At 43.2% G+C, this 21,865-nt stretch overlaps 1 protein-coding gene across 1 annotated transcript; it reads right to left on the reverse strand.

Annotated features, from left to right (window-relative positions):
* Window positions 1–708: 708 nt before the first annotated feature.
* On the reverse strand, window positions 709–21,119 carry ASB2 (ankyrin repeat and SOCS box containing 2). The gene is made up of 9 exons (XM_054400512.1): window positions 20,857–21,119; window positions 19,170–19,280; window positions 13,391–13,557; window positions 12,587–12,742; window positions 11,245–11,490; window positions 9,442–9,613; window positions 4,398–4,959; window positions 1,517–1,670; window positions 709–862 (listed from the first exon to the last, which is right to left on the reverse strand). The coding sequence occupies exons 1-9, from the start codon at window positions 21,099–21,101 to the stop codon at window positions 726–728; spliced, it is 1,950 nt and encodes a 649-aa protein (XP_054256487.1). The 5' UTR covers window positions 21,102–21,119; the 3' UTR covers window positions 709–725.
* Window positions 21,120–21,865: the final 746 nt, after the last annotated feature.

The raw sequence follows: 21,865 nt of genomic DNA on the forward strand, positions 1-21,865 counted from the left end.
CCTACTTCTTATTGCAATATAATTCAAAAAGAACTGTATTCACTACATGCAAATACAATTCGTACATCCTTCTTTAATAAACTCTTCATTGACTTTTAAAGGAATTATAATTTCTGGATTTTAGTCTATAAAAAAGTTCTGAGATCTGAATGTTTAGAAATCAAGTACTCAATAAGAAAGATCCCAAAAATGAAAGTAAAAGTGTAAGCAAGAATGGTGTCAAAGTGTTGGACAATTAGCAACCAGCACACTTCACAGAAATCCAAACACCACTATAGAAACTAAAATAAAAATCTCAGTCTGTGAAGGAAATGTGATTATTTTCCTAAATATATTGACTCTTGTCAATTTCTGAATTGTGATCACAGCAAGGATGCTAAACTCCACCACACCCCAGGATACCTTTGAACTCCTCACTGATACTTGCTTCGGCACTACGCATTTTCAGTGCTGGCTTTCATTTCTTCTTTGCAGAGCAAGCTCTGAGGTGAACTATATATGTTTTCTCTTGGAAAACTTAAGAACAGACCAATGTTTAGCTCTCTTTCTCCTCCATTTTCTTCTCACTCATGCTTTAGGAGCATATTTCTCTTAGATTAGTTACTGGAGGGCAGTTGACCAAGCCAGCAGCAACTCCTCCCCACTGTGCACGATGTGCACCCTTGCCATGCTGATGACACCGAGTGCCATGCTGGGAAGCCGCTGCGTATCCAGTGTGCCTGGGGTCACTGCGTGTAATCATGCTGTAAGTACCGAATCAGTCTGTCTGGGAGAGGCAAGGTGTCAAGAAGTTTAATGCGGTTCCTTCCAACCAGGCTTCGTACCTTGATGCGGCAAAGATGGGAAAGAGGTCGTGGGGGCTCTGAAAGACAGGCAGGTCAGAAACATGAGAAGAACAGGTTTAAACTTGAAAGCAACAGCCTAACTTGGCCAGGTCAGAGGAAAACAGAAGAAGGAAGAATGAAAAAAAGGGGGCTTTTTATGTAATGGAGGGATGAGGGATGTTTGGCTTTGGGGGCAGATCACGTACTCTGAGGCATAAGAAAGCCATTGGAGCTGGAGGATGGGGTGCTGAAAAGAAATGTAATATGTACCAAATTTACCTTGGAGCTGGAATTCTGATAATGCCTGTGAAAGAGTTTTCATCCTAAGGAAAATGATATTTAGGAAAGCAGGACAACAGTAAAGGCTTTAAAGCCCCTGATGCCTGCTGGGCTGCAGTGGAGATGGTCACGCTGCTACCTGCCCTGCTCTGACCACACTCCAGATGCAGCCAAATAGGCCTTTCTGCACTGGCATTGCTCATTCCCAAAGGGGCAGATCCACAGTTGGTGTACATTTAACATCAGTCAGTGACACCACAGCAATTTCTAGCGCTTCATACCTGGTCCAAAATATAATACAGTCTCAGCAGGGAAATCTTATCAAGTATGAAGGATGAATATTAAGAGAAGGTGATGACTGAGGTTTTGAATCCCACGGTGTTTGTGCCAGATTCCCCCCTGGGTGATCATACCTGCTTTTTCTTTAATGACAGCCCAGTCCTCATAGCTGTCAATATGCTCCTTGAGCCTGGAACAGAGCTGCACATTTCCCACGTAATCGAGGAGAACATCAATGATCGGCCCAGCCCAGCGACTTATCTCTGGAGTAGACACCATTTCACAAAACTTCAAGGAAAAACAGATTGCCTATAGTCAGTGGGATGTGAATGCAACATGGAGAGTGCAACAATTGCAACAACTCTGATGGCTTTGGTTGTCCCATGCTTCTACCAGCTGTGATGGAAATTACCAGTTTCCCTTTAGAAAACTTCAGCTAAAGCCTTTTTTTTCCCCTCCTTTTGCAACAGAGGGTATAATCTCCCCTTTACAACTACAACAGGACACAAAACCCTGGAGAAGGCCTAGCTTTGGAGCATGGACAGGATGCTATTTCTACAGAAATAGGAGGGAAGAGGAGCTTTACCTCAAGGTAGTGATAGAGTTGCATAAATGTCCATGTAGTCCAGGACACTGTGACCCAGCATGCTGAGTCCCTTTCCCTTCTTGGGAACGGACCTATGGAACAACTATGTTCAAAGGAGCCTTAGGGTAAAAAGGAGATTCTGGAGAGCACAGCACCTCCTGCATTTGGGGAGCAAACACCTTACTAAAAACAAGTCTGAGTACATCTCTGCTCATGAGAACTAAGCTGGGCCTAATACAGAGGCATCTTCATTACATAGTCTTGGATCAGGCAGATTTTCTGTTGCCTCCAGCACAAGCTGCAAAGTACTCAGAGTCATTGTATGCAGAGCTGCTTATGGAGAACAGACTTAAGGACCTGACTTTAAGCAGTGTCATTTCAATAAAGTAGTGACTTCCCTTCCCTCTTCAATCTAAATGTGTACCAGACAGAGTCATCTGTCCCTGTTAGGGTGCTGCATATGATGAAGATATCTGTGGATTTATCTGCATGTCATCAGTATGGAACTTTAGTGTGAATTAAATCATGGACAGGAACTCAGGCATGTGGCTAAAGCCAATTGAATGATGGTGTCTTAAGGATCATCTATCAGCTTAGTCAATGAAACTGTCTTTATCCTCCAAGACCACCCCAAACAGGAAAGAAAATGCAGCAGCTTAAAACTCTTTCAGTTTAAGCTCCTATGTGATTATTCAAGGTGAGAGCATTCACAGAAGTGTTTACTACTCTTCTGATTTTTATTTATTTTTATTTTAATTGAGCATCACTATGTAATGTTTCCCAGGAAAATTAGATACAGTAATGTCAGGAGTATCCCAGCAGAAACCCCCCAGTTTCCTACCTGTACTGCTTATAGAAAGCTCATTTTAGGATATCTGGTTTTATTCTCTAGTGCCTATGCCATTGCCATGCAGTTACCCATCGGGCATGCAACTTGGGGATGTACCACCTCCAAGCAGTAACTCCAGTTTGACAGTTTAAATGAGGACATGTGCAGGGCAATAAACCGATGGATGTTACTGCTCTCCTCTTTTTGTCTCCACCAGAGACCTTGCCTGCCTTTTTCTCTCTTCCCTGTTCACAACCTCACTCTATAAAAACTTTTTCTGAAATAAAAATGTTCCAAAATGTGCTGCAGGAAAAGAAGCACAGCAAAATGAAACAAAATAATGCAAACCTGCAACTACAGGCAATGGGATTGACTCTGGACAAAGTGACTCTGAGCCTGCAGTCTCAGTAGGGCCCTGAATGCCCTCTCGCGGCAGTCGGATACTTTACTCTCCACGTTTGTTCAGATTTGTTATCCTTATGTAGTCTTAAGCAAGAAAATGAAAAATGAAGATCTTATTTGTGGAAAAGGATATAGTTTTATAAGATTCTAGATATTTCAGAATACAAACCACATCACAACTATATCGTGAAGCTACACCACACAAGCCTTACTTTTATTTGCCAAATTCCTAGCAATGAGAAGCAAACCTAAAGCACTACTGAAGGGAAGGGATTGCTTTTTTTTTTTTTCTATATGCATTTTTTTGGTCCCTCACTGATATTTCTTTAGGCACAGATATAATTTTAGACAGCTTTTGCTACCTCTGGTTCACGTGATCCTGCCATTGAGGTGATGACTCTCTGAGTGATCTAATATTTTGTTAGAAACTAAAAGTAGTTCTAGGTGACATCCAGAGAAAAATAATGTGATTAAGGAAAAAGAGGCGTATTTCCGATTGCCTAGGATACCATAGGGGGCTAAAGGCAAGCCCTCTCTTTTTGCCTTTACATTCCTGCCCTTTGTTCACTCTACATGCTACCAAATCAAGGTTCAAGAACTAGAGATTATACATTTGGTTAATTTTCCTTGACAAAAATGAGGTATCTTGGAGCAATTTTGCTGTAATGAACACTCTCAAGGAGAAAGCTCTGTTTGGAATAAGTGATTATTTTGATGGACTCTTACATTCCTCTTTCTAAAATTTCTTTTTGTTTCTTTCCCAGACATATTACTGGAAAATAAAGTCTATGGAAGACAGGACTGACTAGGATCCTAGGATTTCCTAGGATCTTTTTGTGTTTTCTTTTATTCTTTCCATCACCATTCGTGACCATCTCTTTGGGCTAAATGACTTTCTTCTGAATCCCTCAAAGGTACTCTTAAACTAGACAGAAGTTGATTTATTTCTTCCCTAATTCTTTGCAATTCACTGCAAATTCAAACTAGGGCCATAGCAGCTGTTGCCTACCATCATTCTGTCATTGAACATAGACTTGGAACATTCACAGACTCTTACTGAGCCTTTTTCTTTCTGTAAATAAAGTAGGAGTAAAATCTTCTCTCACAGCAAAGCTGTGAAAAAATGCATTGAAGTTGTTAAGATACCTGGGTAGGACATGTCCTCAGAAGTACTGTAGGTGGACTAGGCAGTGCTTACCTGCACTGTGGTTGGCTCCTTGGAGAGCTGAGGTTCATTAAGTCTGTCCCGTCTGTAATTTAACGCAGGATGTGGGCCGTTTCCATACTGACACTCAAAACAGGAACCTGCGTCACAGCCCAGATCCAGCAGATATTTCAGCACAGAAAGGTACTTCATCGAAAACATGATGGTGGCTGGAAATGTGGTGGGATGGCTTGTTATATAAGCATCAATATTTGCTCCGTGGTCAAGAAGCAGCTTCATGGTCTTCAAGCAGCCGTGGCGGATGGATATGAGCAATGGGTTAATGAGGTCAACATTGGGGTTGGCTCCAGCTTGCAGCAGGAGCTCTGTGGCATAGATGTTGTTGTTGAAAACAGCAAAATAGAGGGGAGTGGTGCGCCTGTCCTCATAAAGGCAGGACCGTTCATCAGAGAGGGTGGTGTTGACATCGTAGCCAGCATCAATCAGCTCTTCCAAGATGTCATCGTTGTTGCGTTCGGCTGCAAAGTGCAGTGGGCTGATGCCACTACGCTTGACACGGGTGCGGCTGGTCACAGGGATCAGCATGGAGACAATCCTGCCAGGTGGAGAGTCAGGGAATGGCAGTGAGCTCTGAGGGGTCTAGAGGATCTACAACCATAGAGCAAAGCATAGCTGTATGGTTGTAACCGTAAGAAAGAGCCTGACAACTTGCGCATAGGAACAGCTCTTCCACAGCCCAAATGGCAGACACTCAGCTAGGATCTCCTAGATGTTCTGCATCTCCATTTTGCTGTGGGCAGGACTGGAGGAGCAGGGTCATGGCCTCTGGGCTACAGTGCCAGCAGAGAGGCTGTATCTCCCTACATCCTTCGGGATTGCTTGATTGCTCAGCAGAGATTCACCAACACGAGGCGTTAGTGGACCTTGTGGATCACGGTAACAAGAAGAAACCATAAAGGGGGTGACCCCAAATCTTTCTCTGCAGGACTTAGGTAGGATAAACTGCACATTTTGTTCCCAGGCCTCCCTGACCAATTTTACAATTCAGTTATTACCCTGGGTTGATCCCCATCCTGGAGGCCCTTTTTGTGTGGCTTTTGGCTGTGGCAAATCCATAGGGCTATCAACATCCATCCCAGATCACGGGGAGCCAAAAACACAATTAGGAGAGGAGATAAAAAGAAATAAATATATTTTCCAGGCTTGTTTCCATGCTTTATCCCATGGAGAAAAATATGTACAGCCAAGTCTTAAACACCAGTAATCAAATATTGCTATTGGAAAGTGTGATGTGACCTTAAACACAGCAGCATAAACCAAGGTGTTCTCATTGTGTAATATGAATGTTTAAGTATATAATGTACAGGAATTCTGCAGTCACAAATCCATGGTCAGTTTTATGTCTTCATAGGTGTCATTGGACACACATGACCAGCTCCATGGTTTAAACCCTTATTTCCTGCTCATGACATTGGCTTGATTTAGACAAGGAACTATGCTGATTCTGTACATGCAGACAAGTCACCATAAGCTATTTTCAGACAGAGACTAGGAACCTCCAGCCTGAGCCTGCCTTCTGTCTCAGGCAATCCCCATGCTCCCTATTGTAATGCTTGTGGAGGGAGGGATATCTTAAAATGGACTTACGAGGGGTAGCAAGCTACTCACACCTTTTACTCTTCCTTCTCCCATGCAGACTCCTCTGTCTAGCAGTCAGTAGCTTTCTCAATACAGAGGCATGCAAAGCTCAGCTGCCTAGCATGCAGCATGTCTCCTTTAAACTGCAGCATGTCTTCAGCTTGACTACAATGGCTGGGCCTTCAAACATTTATTTACATAAAGAACTAAGGCAAATACAATAGTCTCAGGAACACATTTGTCTGTGATGTACTGAAAGATCCTGTGAAAGACTGAGCCTCAAACACTCCCAGGAGCTGAAATAAGAGCTGAAGATGCATAACACTTTACAGGATTATGTTCCTATTTACATGATGGACTGTTTATGTCTCCAGGTTACTTCTACATCTCATTTTTAAAACAAAAGGACTTTTAATATTATGTAAATATCTTGGGGAATTAAGCAAGGAGTTTTTTTGCTCCAAGCAACCTTACTAATCTTCTAGTGCTGTGAGGCTCACCAGGGAGCAGGAGGTTTGGGTGCTAGTGAGCTGGCAGCTTCCCATCATTAGCAAATGTTCTGTAAGAGTCATAATAACAAAAAGGGCACAGAGTACTGAAAGGACACCGTGCCAAGTACCAGCATTAGTCATCCTGTGATCAACTGTTTTGAAGATTTAAGGATCTGTTTTGTTCTTTCCCTCCAGCATATGTGCTTCAGCCAGCTTTTCACATCTGACTTAAAGAGGCACTGCATCATTTCTGACTGCAAGAGGAACCTGAACCTCACCACAGCAGTGCCACACTGATGTTCTGCATCCAAATGCTGCCATGCCCTAGACCTCAGTACACTACCTGTAGCCCGTATTTATTCTGGAAGAAAATGCAAGAAGCATGAAATTTGTATCAGGGTTTAATTTTGTGGCTTGAACCTGTCTCCCTTCCTCATTGTCCAAAGTCGGCTGGTTCAGTAATACGGTGCCTCCACCTCTGCTGTGCTTCATGTCTGTCTAGAAGGCAGCTCAAGGTATGGCAGCCAAGGCCAGACGAATCAGGCCACATTCCATGTCTGTCACAGGGCTGAGCTTCATGTACCGTTTCAAAACAGGGCTGAGTTTCTGCTTATCCCTGACACCTGCTTCTGCGATTCCTATTTGTTAGAAATTACACGGAGGAGGAGGCAGAGCATCCTTTGTTTGAGCATGCCAAGAGTTTACTGACTTCTGTTTGCTTAATAAATCTGCCCATACTTCACAAAGTCTTCCCTTCTAAGCGTCTCAGTTCTGAGGGGGAAGGAGTTAAATGACTGCTTGTGATTGTCCTACAACCGATGAGATGACCCTTATGAATTTCAGGTCAATATTGACAAGGTGTCGTTTAAAATAAACAAACATCAAGCGATGAGATTTGACAGTTGAGCCTTGGGACCACATTCTTGGCTTTTTGATGGTAGGGAGCCTTCATGCTCTGGCAAAAAGTTGAAGCGTGGAATTCCTGCAGAATTACGTATTAAATCTGCAGGAATACAAAGAGAGGTCACCCTGAAGGGTGTTATTTTACTGAATACCAAAGGAATTAAGAGTGATCAGCCAGTTGGGCTAAAGCTTTGTCATTTAAATAAATATTTATAAAAGATGTTTTTTCTTTCTTCTTCTCTTAGTTTGCAGCAATTGTGGACAAAAATTTGTGCTTAGTCTTTTACAAGTGAAGGAACTCAGAGTTTGGGCTGAATTCCTGTCTTGTATATGTGAGATCTGAATCAGATCCTTTCTTTTACAACTTGAGGATGGACTTCGGCTGCAGATTTTCCACGTAAATTTTGTTTCACGTCAGAGGAGGAAAAGATTCAGAGAGCAGGTCCAGACAGTATATCTGTCAATTTATACTTTCAGATGAACTGGAGATGGGTTCTGTCTCTGGCACATTTCTCCTCTAAACTGTGTTTGTTTTCAAGAAAATGTCTTTGTAACTCAAACCCCAGAGAAAATGTTAAGTAATGCCTGCATTAATCTATGCAGACTATTCATGCACATGCTGTAAGTGTATAAACCCATTACATAAATTCACACTGGGCTTCCCTCTAGATACACAGCTTGCACAAAGAGGCAAGTCTACTCCAGCTACAGAAGATTATAACCTCAAGTCTATTACAGTAGCATGAGAAGCTTTGGGATTCCAAAGCACAGCTAAATGCTAGAGTAAAAGAGGATATGGGATGGTGTAATGATGCAAAAATTAGTTCCTCAGACAGTGGAGTACATAACAGTTTGCTCTAGCAATTGTCTGCATAATTTTGTTATCCAGAAACAACCTTTGCAGCTGGATGTACTCTCTCCTTTGATTATTGCTGGAAGGATTTTGATAGAAAATGTCGGAAGAGTTCACTACAGTTACCAAAAGGATCTGTCAATGCAAGATGTGACTGTCCTGCAAAAACAGGTGTGCACCACTCAGCCTTCCAGAAGTGAGAGGTTGAAGGCAGGAGCTAAAACTGGCCCTAGAATCAGAAGTAAATGCATGTCCCATGTGTTGAAAGAGCTAGGTAAACAATACACACGACAGTGCAACAATCCCATCCCTTACAGCATCTTTCTAACTAATAGTCCTTGTTATATGCTGCAGAGTTTCTCCCCTTCCTATAAACACCTTTATTTCAGAGGACTGGTAAATCTACCCCATTCATGGTTATTTTCTCTACTAGTTACTTTTCTACTCTGCTTAAAGAATGTGCTCAGCTCTGTCTTAAACACATTTCATTTCAGAAACAAACTATTGCATCTCTGTATATTTGTCTGTTAACATTCAAGAGTCATTTACTGGCTAATGAAGTATATTTTCCAGACCATGAGTAATTCTTGTACTTCTTTCCCAAAGCCCTTCCAATTTCCTGAAAGGCTTCTGAAAGGGAAGATACCAGCACTGGACACTGTATTCTAGCAACAATCTCACTAACGCTCTAGAGAATCACTTAGCCACTTCCTGCTGACAATATCTGAATTATTGTTAATAAAACCTGCATACATCAGAGATGATTGTAGCATATTCTGCTTGTGCAGAAGAGTCACAGTGGGCTTATGTAGGAAAATTATTTCAAACTATGTAGTGGTAGCTATTGAGGTCTAACACCACAACCCCCTCACACACAGATGATTTTCAATTCTGTCTCATATTTTGTGGAGCTCAGTTTAATCCACTTCCATGATACCTGAGGTATTTAGCTGTAATGGGTGATATCTTGGCAAAGCTAAAGGAATCTTGCACCTCAGATTCTTTCTCACCCCATCCCAACCTCTAAGCACACTCTTCAGTTTATAATTTCCAACCCAAGCTCTGTAAGTGGAAGGCCTTGTTCTCAGCTTGCAGTTCCTTTGCTCACAATGCTCAGGATTAGATCCTCTTTTTAATAAAGACCTTGAATTCTTGTCTAAAAGAAGAAACTATGAAATTAACTAAAACTTACTCGCAAATCCCTTTTTTTGCTGCTATGTGAAGAGGTAACAGGCCATCCTTATTGGCTTTGTTAGCATCTGCTCCTTGGGACAAAAGAAACTCCACAATATGCACATGTCCATTTTTACAGGCTTCATAGAGAGCAGAGGCATTATCACTGGCTTGAGTATTTATATCAGCACCTAGGAAGAAAGAAAATCTTTGTAGTACCAAGAGGTTAAAATAAGATGGAAGGAACATATTTTGAATGGGCAGATTAATCTCCATTATATTGAACTACAAAATGTGCTGGATAGGGATGTGAACGAGGTAATATCAGGTGTGATCAAGTCATACCAGTTATATACAGTGATATTATAGTTTTCTGCTGGCTTTTAATGTGATGTGAACATAAGAAATAATAAAGACCTACTACTTTTTGGCTACAATTTGGAATGTAGCTTTTTCTGTGCTAGAAATTTAAGGCCTGAAAGCCTGGGTTTCACCTGCTTTATAATGTACCATGGTGTCCTCAGGAAGGCTGTGCAATGTGTATCCTAAGTGGGAATAACAGTTTGCTGAGTTTTGCTTTTAAACTCCAATAAAGGAGCCAATCAGTCTCCCTTTTGATCATGAAAACTCCCTGACATTTTCCCTGTGCTCTCACACTAAACTAAAACAGCTGTGTTGAAAATGTTGTAGCTGGAAACATCAGGAGAATTGCAGTGACAAAACATAGCTCAGGACTCTGTTCCTAATGAAAAAGAAATGAAAAAGAAACCCTTTTTATGATGAACATTGCTTATTGTAACAATGCAGTGATATCACTGCTGGGATTCTCAGAGGATCTTTTTAGAAAAAATTGAACAGTTTTATTGGGTTTTATCCTGTGTATATTTCTCAAAACTGAACTTTAAGAAAATCTTAGTATATGTCTAAGTTGAAACAGAAATCACATTCTGGCTTAGCTTCTAAAGTTGTAGGCAGCATGATGGACTAACTGGTCACACAAAACTGACTTGACAATGGTCGCAGGACAGTAGAACACGTTTTTTGTTCCCCAACTCTCACATCTTTTTTAGCCATACTAACTGCTTTAGAAGTTTTTCTCATCTTTATCACTGTTCAGTTCTTGTTTCACAAGTGCAGCAGCCATCTCTTACCTACACTGAAGCCATTAGCCCTCAGTGAAAATCAAACATGCTTCAGAATAGTAGTTCAGCAAGGTGTTCTTATTGTAAAGCTGTTTTGCAACAGCTGGAGCAGTAAATGGTAAGTTTAGTCTTAACTAGAATAAAATTTGCTGTTTATATGTTTAAGCATATACATATGGGATGAGTGAGTCTGCTTCTCCTTGGTGTAAACCCATTAACTAGACAATAGTACGTTCTCTGTTTTCAGTGGGATTCATTAGTGGAGGACACCTAACCTTGCCCATCACTGCACCTGTTCATGAGCAGATGTGGCTGGCTAGCATTCAACTATTGCCATATATTACAACCTACAATTTCCTTCTGTGACTGATTTGATTTTAGGCTATATGTGTGCAACAATATGAGTTTTGAAAGCTGTCAGACAATGCAGTTAGAGAGCACCATATGACTTCCCATAATAGGTGACCAGGAATGAATGCTGAAGAAGCACATGTGTCTAGACCATGCTCTCTGAAAGACCTTACACAATTCAGCCACCTGGAGCAACAGGGTTTCAACACCTCTGCCAGGTAGGCTTTGTCTCTAATGACAGGAAAAACTGAGACAGGAAGAATTAATGGGAACTTTGAAATATTAAGGGCTAAATAAGTAAAAGCATGTAATGGCACAGCTGTACTCACCACATTTTGCAAGGTATCTCAAAGCTTCCAGCTGCCCACTCTCAGCTGCCACAAATAAAGATGTGATTCCATAGGCGTTTGCAGACTCAATCTTGGCACCTCCTTTCACAAGGATATCCATAATCTCCAGGTCATTTCGAGAGACAGCCTCATGAAGAGCAGTCCATCCTCGATTGCAGCGATGGTTGGTATCAGCATTGTACTGTACCAGGAGTCTTGCAGCCTCTGCATTCTTGCGCTCACAAGCTGTTTTGGGAAAAAGAGAAGCAATTAGGACACGCTTTTGAAAAGATTCTGTTGTGGTATCAATTCCATGTAACTTAAGGCAATGTAGTACAACTAAGCCATGGTGAGTGAGACCAAAAGTCCAACTAGGTCAGTATGAAGGCCAAGGCTGTTGCCAGATGACACTGTCTGGAGCTTGTAAAGGATGTGGCAGTGAAGGCAGTCTTCAACTGGGAATTGAGGGGGGCTAAGTGTCCTCTGCAGGACTTGTGCCAAGCTTGGTATTGAGGGGAATCCACCCCATCACATTTGTACCAACTGGACACCACAGTGGCACAGGGAGTTGACAAGGTGTGGGAAATAATTTATGAAGAACAAACATGTTACAGAAATCACATGACATGAACACTTTCTTTCCAAATTCTGTGCAAAACCTGTATCTCATTTCCTTGGACTGCAGATAAAGCTCTGTATAGACAAGTATAGTACTACACTACAAGAAAATACTTTTTCACTACGAGAAAGACATTGAGGTGCTGGAGGGTGTCAAAAGAATGGCAACAAACCTGGTGGCCTAGAGTACAAGCCTTATGAGTAGCAGCTGAGGGAACTGGGATTGATTAGCCTAGAGAAAAGGAGGCTGAGGGGAGACCTTATCATGATCTACAACTACCTTAAAAGAGGTTGTAGTGAGGTGGCAGTCAGTCTCTTCTCCCAAGTAACCAGAGATAGGACAAAAGTTTCACCAGGGGAGATGTAGATTGAATATTAGGGAAAATTTCTTCACCGAAAGGTTGTCAAGCATTGGAACATGCTGCCCAGGGAAGTGGTTGAGTCACCATCTCTGGATGCATTTAAAAGATGTGTAGATGTGATGCTTAGGGACGTGGTTTAGTGGTGATCTAGCAGTGTTGGCTTCACAGCTGGGTTTGATGATCTTGAAGGTCTCTTCCAACTAAAACAATTCTATGATTCTACAGAAGGTCTGACATAGGAAAGAGAGGATGCTGGAGGGAGGTAGCAAATGGGAGATAATTGCTGAGTTTCAGCCCCATGTTATACAAGCAGCTCTGCCTTTGTGGTATCAAAAGACACCCCTGTAAAAGCAGGCACTGACCTTTGTAAAGTGGTGTTTCTCTGGCCTTGTTGGAGATGTCAGGTTCAGCTCCAGCCTGCAGCAGGGTGAGCAGGCAGTCCAGGTTGCCCCGGCTGGTGGCCAGGTAGAGAGCTGTCTCCTCGTTGAGGGTGCGCTGGTCAATCGTGTTGGGGTATGCTGTGAAGAAACATTGAGGCCACAGCCATTATGGTATGTAGTGCACAAATATCTGTGGCATCATTGCCTTTCAAACTCCTCAGAGTTTTAGGTGAGTTTTTGTTTATTTATTTCCTTTTTCCATGAGCAAAGTAAACTAAAAATATACTATAAAGTTACTATGACTTGGATTAAGTATCTAAATTAACCACTCAGTGCTCAGCTATGGCTACTAGTGGTGCAGAAACACGCTGAGTAACTCCTGCTCAGTAGCAATTTGAAAACAAACTACAATAATTAACAACCTTCAGGCACCAGCAAAGAGTCCTTGGCCAGGATCTCCAGCTAATAGGAAGTGAGGTAATTGCTCTCTGCTATGGCAGCCAAACAGATCATCACAGCTGAGACCTGAGCTCCAAAGCTTTACTGTGAGAAATTCAGTGCTTGGTAAGACCTGTTCAGATATTGCTTTGTCCTGAATTTCCTAGATTTTAGAGATTTCAGCCTGGAAATCTATTCTCAAAAAGAAGGAGAAATTACTATATACTCAGGGAGGTTAAAAAAAAAAGCTTCACATGCAGTCTCAGAAGCAGGACTGGACTGCTTCTAACTGTGCTTTTTACTTTATTCATATTTGTCTTTATTGTGTTTAGTTTTGACTTCACTGACCTTTTTGCAACAGGCTCAGGCAACCCACTTGGCCATAGTATGCAGCTTCATGGAGGGGTATCCAGCCATCCTTATTAGGTTCAGAAAGGTCTTTTCCTGATTTCATCATGTTGCATACTGCTTTTTCATCTCCATCCTTGATGGCTGCCACTACAGGGTCAAGTTCTCTTTAAAACAAGATTAAATCTTAATTATTGCATTCTACATTACTGAGAATCTTTTTGTGCAGCAGCATCAGTGTATCATTAGACCAAAACAATGAACCCTCACAGTCTATGTAAGTAATTGTACCCCTAAGGTGTCTTGCTACAAGGCCTATAGAGCTATGGCTCTAATTTGGCCATTCACAAAAGATCAGTTGAATTGCTATCTGCAGGTGCTGATCTCTTTCCTCAAAGTGTAAGAGAAGTGTAGGCATGACTAAACTCTGATATAAACACTTATATTTTAGATATCTGGAGTTAGAATCATAGAATCAGTCAGGGTTGGAAGGGACCGCAAGGATTATCTAGTTCCAACCCCCCTGCCATGGGCAGGGACACCTCACACTAGATCAGGCTGGCCAGAGCCTGATCCAGCCTGGCCTTAAACACCTCCAGGGATGGGGCCTCAACCACCTCCCTGGACAACCCATTCCAGGCTCTCATGGGGAAGAACTTCTTCCTCACACCCAGACTGAATCTCCCCACTTCCAGCTTTGTTCCATCCCCCCTAGTCCTATCACTACCTGATATCCTAAAAAGTCCCTCCAGCTTTTTTGTAGGCCCCCTTCAGATACTGGAAGGCCACAATAAGGTCACCTTGGAGCCTTCTCTTCTCCAGACTGAACAGCTCCACCTCCTTCAGTCTGTCCTCATAAGAGAGGTGCTCCAGCCCTCTGATCATCCTGGTGGCCCTTCTCTGGCCATGTTCCAGCATGTCCATATCCCTCTTGTAATAGGGGCTCCAGAACTGGACGCAGTACTCCAGGTGGAGTCTCACCAGAGCTGAGTAGAGGGGGAGAATCACCTCCTCTGACCTGCTGGCCACACTTCTCTTGATGCAGCCCAGGATCTGGTTGGCTTTCTGGGCTACAAGTGCACATTGACAGCTCATGTTGAGCTTCTCATCCACCAGCACCCCCAAGTCCCTCTCCTCAGGACTGCTTTCCAGCCAGTCACTGCCCAGCCTGGATTTGTGCTTGGGATTGCCTCAACCCAGATGCAGGACCTTGCACCTTGTCTTGTTGAAGTTGGAGGAGACTTGCTCTACCCTTGCTCTGTATACTGCCATGAGCATTCATGGTTGTGACACTTAAATCACCCTGCCATTTACTGTCTTATGTAGCAAGATGTTTCCACATGAAATCTCTTAAATAAGACCAGGTTTGGAGAGAATTGCCTCTGTACATCCTTGAAGAAAATGTTAAATTGGATTTGCATGTGCCTTAGTCCTAGAGCAGAAATTCTCAGTAAATGTTCTTGTATTTTAAATATACTTCCAATTTCTTTTCCTCAAGCCTCTTTTCAGAAGTTAGCCAATCCAGTTATGAAGAAAAGAGAGCTTTACTTTGACCATGTAAACATTAAGGGTGTTAGTATGGACTCTTTGCAAGAGTCCTTAAACAAGGAAGGCTTAAAAAAAAAAAATCCACTCACCCAAATGAAATTCCAAGCTACCCTCCATGACCATGCCCCAGAGATCCCCAGCTGTCCCCCACTGAGGACTTAAATTTCCAGAAATTATAAGCACTTCTGACATTATAGACTTTCAAAAATATGTCTTCAGTGTCCCAGTAAAGCATATTAGGTGTTGGGTACCTGTGAAAATCTAGTCTTTAGAAGACTGCTTGGGAGCAGACCCATTAGCTCTGTTGACAAGTACACTCTTGCAAACCTTTTAGCCCAGTTAGCAGTTCCCCAAGTAACTGCAACAGTCAGGGGCCTCTGGAACCACAACTGGGACTTGGTGAAGTGGTTTGTGTTTTAGTCTGAACTCAGCAAACCACTAGCAGGTTCCACAAGGTGGAGGAGTGCAAGGAGTTAAAGGAATGAAAAAATATTAGGGAGGGAGGAAATATTTTAAAGCCTCTTCAGAATAGAAGATCACTGAAATGTGTAGAATCACTGAAAAGTATTTCAGTGAAAGTCATCTGGTTTTAGTGCTACTTAATTCTGAACCTTTCAAGAATCAGCTCAGTGTGAGAATCTGCAGAGAAGTGTGCTCTGTGCTACTCAGTAGTGAAACATAAGGAGTGGTGTACAAGGGAGTTTTGTTCTGAGAAACTTTCCCTTTCCCAAGCATGCAGTCTGGGCAGCAACCCATTTCCTCAAGCTCTGCAAAAGCAATTGCAGAGCAAGGCTGACCTGGGCATACCAGTCCTGCAGAGAAACAAGGAGAGCTGCTGTGGGAATCCCTGCACAATCATACCACTGATCAGCAGTGCCTACAGCAGGGCCTTGCCTCCCTCCTCTTACCTTCTGCCACTGCAGACAGTGCAGCAGAGGCAAGGAGCTGGTATCCTGCAGCTGGTGCAGGCAGCATCCTTGCCTGTGGTGGAGCAGCTCTGTTCATAGTGGTTTCCTGTGCTTTCCAGTGCTAGCATCTGTTTGTGCTCCTGCTGATCTGTGCCTGGAGAAGGCAACCACTGCTTCCTTACTCTGAGGCACTAAATGACTAAGCTCCAGTGCAAAAAACCACTACAAACGAAGAAGTATTTTTCCAGTTCTAATGGGAACTTGAAAACATAGGAGAGTTTGTGGTTTGAACTAGCCCTAAAGATGAAATCTTGCAGCCTTGAAGGCAGATAGACTGGGGTAGGAGGTCTGTGTCTCAGGAGAGGAATAAAGCATGTGATGAAGGTCATGCAGGGCAGTGACAATGGGAACAGCCAGAAACTCTGATTATGGGAGAAGGTCTAAAATGTCACAACAGAGTGAGATCAGAGACAGAAAAATATGGGCAGCTGAGCACAGGAGTCCTTAAAAAGCAGATCATTGGTACAATCTCTGCATTTAGTGCAAATTACAGGAGCTGCACTGGATTTCATTGCCTTGCAGGGTCTGAACAGACCAGCAGTCTGAAACTCACACACCCATCATTGATTTCAGCCTGCCCAGGGATACCTAATCTGTACCATAAACACTGATATTAGTACCGAAAGAAAATTCACCAAGCTGCTTCTCTGAGGTTAAACTAAGGGCTTGGAGCAGAACAGGTGAACAAAACACGTGCCAAGGAATGGGGAAAAAAAATTTCCCAGGTGAAAAAGTACTTAGTGCCACTTACTCCTTCTCTATAACTGGAAGCAGAGATCTTGGGACAGCAGTCACAAAAATAGCAACACTGGAATGAAGGGAGATATGGGACACAAAGCAAGGCATTTTTCCTGAGGAGACAACAGCTAGAGCAGGCAGCTGCCCTTCTGTTCACAGCCCACCCAGTAGGAATTCACTGACCTTCTGATAACTGCTGGGCTGAGGTCCCAAGGTCACTGCTGTATTTCCACATTATTTAAAATATCTTGGAACTAAACCTAAAATTGCTAATTTTGTATAGGTAAGAGATTTTCACATAGGCATTTGAAATTGAGCGTTTTGTTGAAATCAGTTAACAGCAACACTCAGCATGTTTGGCTGGGAGAAGCAGCGGAGGTGGGGGATCTTTGTCTTTATAAACCTCTGGCACAAGGCTGATGAAACCATCTGTTCTTCTGTGCAAAGATTCATGTTACACGTGCAGGGCTGCTCACTGCAACCTCAGGTTTTGTGCATGCAATAGTTACTAGTGTTTGATGTGTCACTGCATGCCAGGTGGGCTATGGCAAGTGTTTGTGCATGGGGCTGGCACACAGCAAATGCAAGGTGAATCATGTTATCTGTGAAAGCAGAGGGTCCCTTGGATCTCTGGCAGGGTTAAAAATGTGTGAAGAATCAGTTACTACTCTGCTTAAGCCCTCAGATGTTGAATGAAGCAAACTTCTGTTGGGGTCCTTGACCTTAAATGATTCCTGAGTAAGATGAGGAGGTTTGCTGGACCAGGCTGTAGATGCTTGAGCCAAGCAAATTCCAGATCAGTACAGAGAGTTTAATGACTCTCCATGTGAAATCCTTGTTTTCTGCCTGGCTCATAGTTGGCTGTTATAAAAACCCAACATATTGTTCTGCTTGTATTTCACCAGATATACAGAAAATTAGTATTAAAACTATGGAGGAAGCCTGAAGATCTGATTAAATCTTAAACTTTTAAGCATCTCAAAAGAATTAATGCATTCCAACACCAGTAGCCAAGATAGTAAATACTCATTGCAGATGAAATGCATGGTGGGGTCAATTTTGAGCGCTGCAGAAGCAGCTTAGTGGAGCACAGAAGGATTCAGGAAGCTTCCTTCTTTTCTTGGCAGCCTGGTGAGATGCAGGCAGTGTGAAGGAACAACTTCCCAGGTGAAGCCAGCTATCATCCCTGGCTGGCTCCAAGACCATGACTATAAAACAGTGATGCCATCATGCTCTGCTGTGGCTTCCTAGTCACATTTTGGTTCTCACCTGGCAGAAGGGAAGAGCTAGCTTATCAGCCTTATCCCAGCCTTCTTGTTGACTGAACTCTGCTGAGCTATGTGATGCAGAAGCAAAGCCTGCCCTCCAGTCATTGAATACACAAAAGCTGAGGGGCATCTAAGGAGAGAACTTAAGAAGAGGATGCAATTTCTCTGTGGCTAGAGGGAGTTGGTAGGTGACAGGGATGAGGGAGGCTTCATGTTTCAGCAAAAAGAGGTTTTCACAATGGCAGGGAGGGCAATGTCAGTAGAGAGCCAGGGACAGAGCCTTGAGATGGGGAAGATTGTATAGAGATGGGTGAGGGATGAAACAAAGAATGGTGGAGGGGTTGTTGCTGCAACTATGCATGCAGGAAGGGACTTGTAATATTGATAAAACAAAGTGAATTTGGACTAGGTAGACAAAACAGAGGCGGGGAAGTGTCTTCTGCAGAAAACATGAGAAGTGCTTCTTACAGCACTTCCCTATCTTCTTGTGATTGTGAAAGGCAGGTGCATGCGTCTGCTCTGCCCCACAGAGAGCTGAAATATACCCATCATGGTCCACATATTTCCACTACCTAAGAGCACTGGGGAAGAACTCTGTCTACCTCCTTGCCTGTCTGCTTTCCTCATTCAAAAATATGCTCACCTGAGCTTATTTACAGTCCTTACTAACAGTAAGCTATGTCCAGGATGGTCAAAGTAAGTCAAGCTGATTTCGTCTTTGGGCAGGCAAGACAGGGTACAGTCTCCCTGTAGCTGTCCTCAGTGTGGCAGGACAATGCAGGTATTTCTGAGATAAGGCACACCGTCTTGGGAATATTTATAAACTAATACCAATGCAGCTACTACCAGTGGCTGCCTGTCTCATCAACTGTCTTGATAGAAGAGGCAGTCTGTATAAATAAACCGCAGCACAGACATCCCTTTCCTGCTGCCTGTGTCACCTCAGAGCTACAGAATGACCCAAAGTCCTCAGGACGTGTACACTGGAGGGATGAAGAGGGAAAAGGGGGGAGAAAAGAGCAAGGGAGGTTTGATGTGGATCACTCTCAAGAGCCTGAGCATGGTCCAGGGTGCCTGGGAAGGGCAGAAAGGCAGTGAGAGTGTGGTGCAGATGTCAGCAAGACCACCTCCAGATGAAAACCACTACTTCCCCTCATCAAACACTATTTCCACCCAGAAGAGCTGGCTCAGGGGAAGAGTTGCAAGGCTTGTTTTGACTGCAAGGGGAAAGCAAGAGAAGGAGAGAGAGGCACTTACATGGGCTGGGATGTGCTGAACGTGCTGCCGTCGTACCTTCGTCTGACCCCCCAGGCCGTCCCTGAGCTGGATGGCTGAGCATGGCCTCGGCCTCTCGGCTGGGCTGCCAATCTGGTGTGGCGATGACATGAATGAAATAAAGAGAAATACTCCGAGTAGGAGAAACAGGTCATGTTGAGGCAGAAACAAGGACACACATCCACAGAGACAGAGGGAGAAACCCTGCTGCTCAGGGCTTTGAATAAAAGCAGATGGCTACGGCTTGCTCTGTGCTGGATTCAGCTGCTTGCTCTGCTCAAGATTATTTTTGGCCCTCTGAGGAAGCGTCAGGGGATTCAAATGACCATATAAGACAACAGTGAGGTTAACCCTACCACCACCACACAGGAAGCAGGCATGAGGTGAGGTGGGGTGACACTCATCACCTCCAAAGTGCCATGCAAGCAGGTCAGAGGCAGGTGCAGAGAAAGACTCAGGTCCCCTGGATGCCAGCTCCATTTCCAGCTCAGCTGTCCCGGGTGGCAGAACAGTTCAGCAATACTACAGATCTGGAGCTACAAGCTGCAAAGTCTTTCCTTGCAGTTGGAGGTCAAAAGCTGTTGGGCTGAGGTAAAGGCAGAACAGGTTAATGCACAGAAGTGCAGATGATGCCTTTTGCCAAAGTAGCAGGTGCCAAAGCACTCCCAGGGAGAACAGGACCAAATAGCCAGGGAAGCCCTTTTTCTTCCCTGTATCTGTGGTCCCTGTGGCAGAGTTGACAGTACAAGTCCACGGTAATGACACGGAGAAGCCACAACCTTTGGTGGAAGCAGGACTGACTGTTGTACAGAAGCTATGAAAGATTTACTGCTCATCAAATTGTCCCCAATTTCCCAGCCTTGGAAACCAAACAGTCACAGGTGGTAATGAGTGAGGCATCAGAGGACAGTGGAATAATGAAAAAGCGGGAGGAAAAAAAAACTTCAGTTACTCTTGCCTTATTAAAATAAAACTAGTTTTAAAGGATATTTTTCCTTGCTTTTGGGGTGACTTTGTAACTTCTTCCCTCCTTCCTCGAGAAATCTGCCTTTTAAAAACTGAAAGGAGAACAATGGGTTTGAAACTGTCAGCAGGTCTCTTCTCTGTGATCCACAGCCCAGCATTGCAGGGGAAGGGGATGCCACCACCCTTTGGTATCTGGAGATGCTCTTGGCTGAGAGCAGTGTGCTTGAGGTCAGACTTTGATCTGCAATAACTGCATCCTTTAAAGACTACAATATCTAAAGGTGCCAGCTCATACTGGTTTATATGCCTATTTTAGGTCTCTTCTGTTTTCCCATAACAGATGCTGTGGTCCCTCTCTGGTGAAACCTAAGCTCAGTGTACAATATTCCCCCATGGGGAAAAGGAGCCACTGGCTTCAACAGGGCTTTTGTCATTCAGCTTGTAAGCTTGTAGCAGTGCCCTTTTTATTTTATTTGTTGTTTACAACAGATGACATCAAGCAAATTCTCTTTTTGCTGCGAGGGCATAAATCGTTGACCTCATTGGATTTATAGCAGACTCCAACTTTCAAACTAATGACAGACTTAGAGAGCAGCTACTCAGTAAAGCTAATTCAAAAGCATGAGTTTTGACAGGGGAAGATGTTCTCTTCCCAGGCAGGGTGTTTGTTGAGATGGTGGAACTCAGGCAAGTGCTCACTCACCTTTGCCAAGGGTAGATGTGGTAGGGTGGGTGGTGATTGCTGCCACGGCTAGGGGTGGCCACCTCACTGGGACCAGCCACCATTGGCTTCTGGTGGCTCTGGGCAGCTGGCTGACCCATGGGGTCTTCTTCTAAGCTCTGTTGGATGGCCATCTTTATAAGTTCATCTTCGCTCAAGCTGCTGTACAGACTGTATTCCTCACAGCCGATCATTTCTCTTTGACTTTTTGCTGCTTTTGTAGCCATTTTTTTATTATTATTTTTTTGTTTTGTTTTGTTTTCCTGTAAAAAGAAAATCGTGATAATCAAAATCTGGAAAATAAAAAAAAAAAAAAGCCTCACTCAACTATCTTGTGCTTTTCTTCAGCTCTGAGTCTTGATTAGAGTGACCAGAAAACTTTTCAGAAATCCTTCACTGGGGAGAGAACATTATCAGCTAAAATCTACATGTAAACCTAATGAATTAACTCCTCCCTATCACAGAGAAGTAACTCATTTACATAGTATTTAAAAAAGGGAAGGGAACTGTTGCAAGCAAGGCAGGATTTTTATCTACTTGTTCTGGTTACCACAGCTCAAGAGAAAAAAAAAGTATAGGAAATCCCCATAAGATAAAAAGATACAGCTTTGAAATTAACTTCTTTAGAACACCAACTGATGTAACATTTGTTGTTTAATTTTTGTTTATTCCTTGCTTTATTGCAGAAAATTAAGGGAAAATGTTTTGTCTGTCTGTTTACTGGTTTTCTCCAAGGGCAGATTTTCCATAATGAATTTTAAAGAGACTTCATGGAGTACTTTTTTTCCACCTTATCTGGAGATACCTTAAGCAACATGCAAAACTCTTCCCTGAAGTACTTTCTTTGTTTCACTCAGCTAGGAGAGCAACGTGACACTGCTCAGTTTCACTTCTGATTTTTTGCTTTTCACATAAAAAAGTTCACGGTCATGAGCCTGAAGACTTCTAAAAACTGGTGGTTGTGAAAGAAGGGGGAAACATCAGGGCATGG

This window comes from Indicator indicator, chromosome 4, assembly GCF_027791375.1.
Source record: "Indicator indicator isolate 239-I01 chromosome 4, UM_Iind_1.1, whole genome shotgun sequence".
In the NCBI taxonomy this organism is placed as follows: domain Eukaryota; kingdom Metazoa; phylum Chordata; class Aves; order Piciformes; family Indicatoridae; genus Indicator; species Indicator indicator.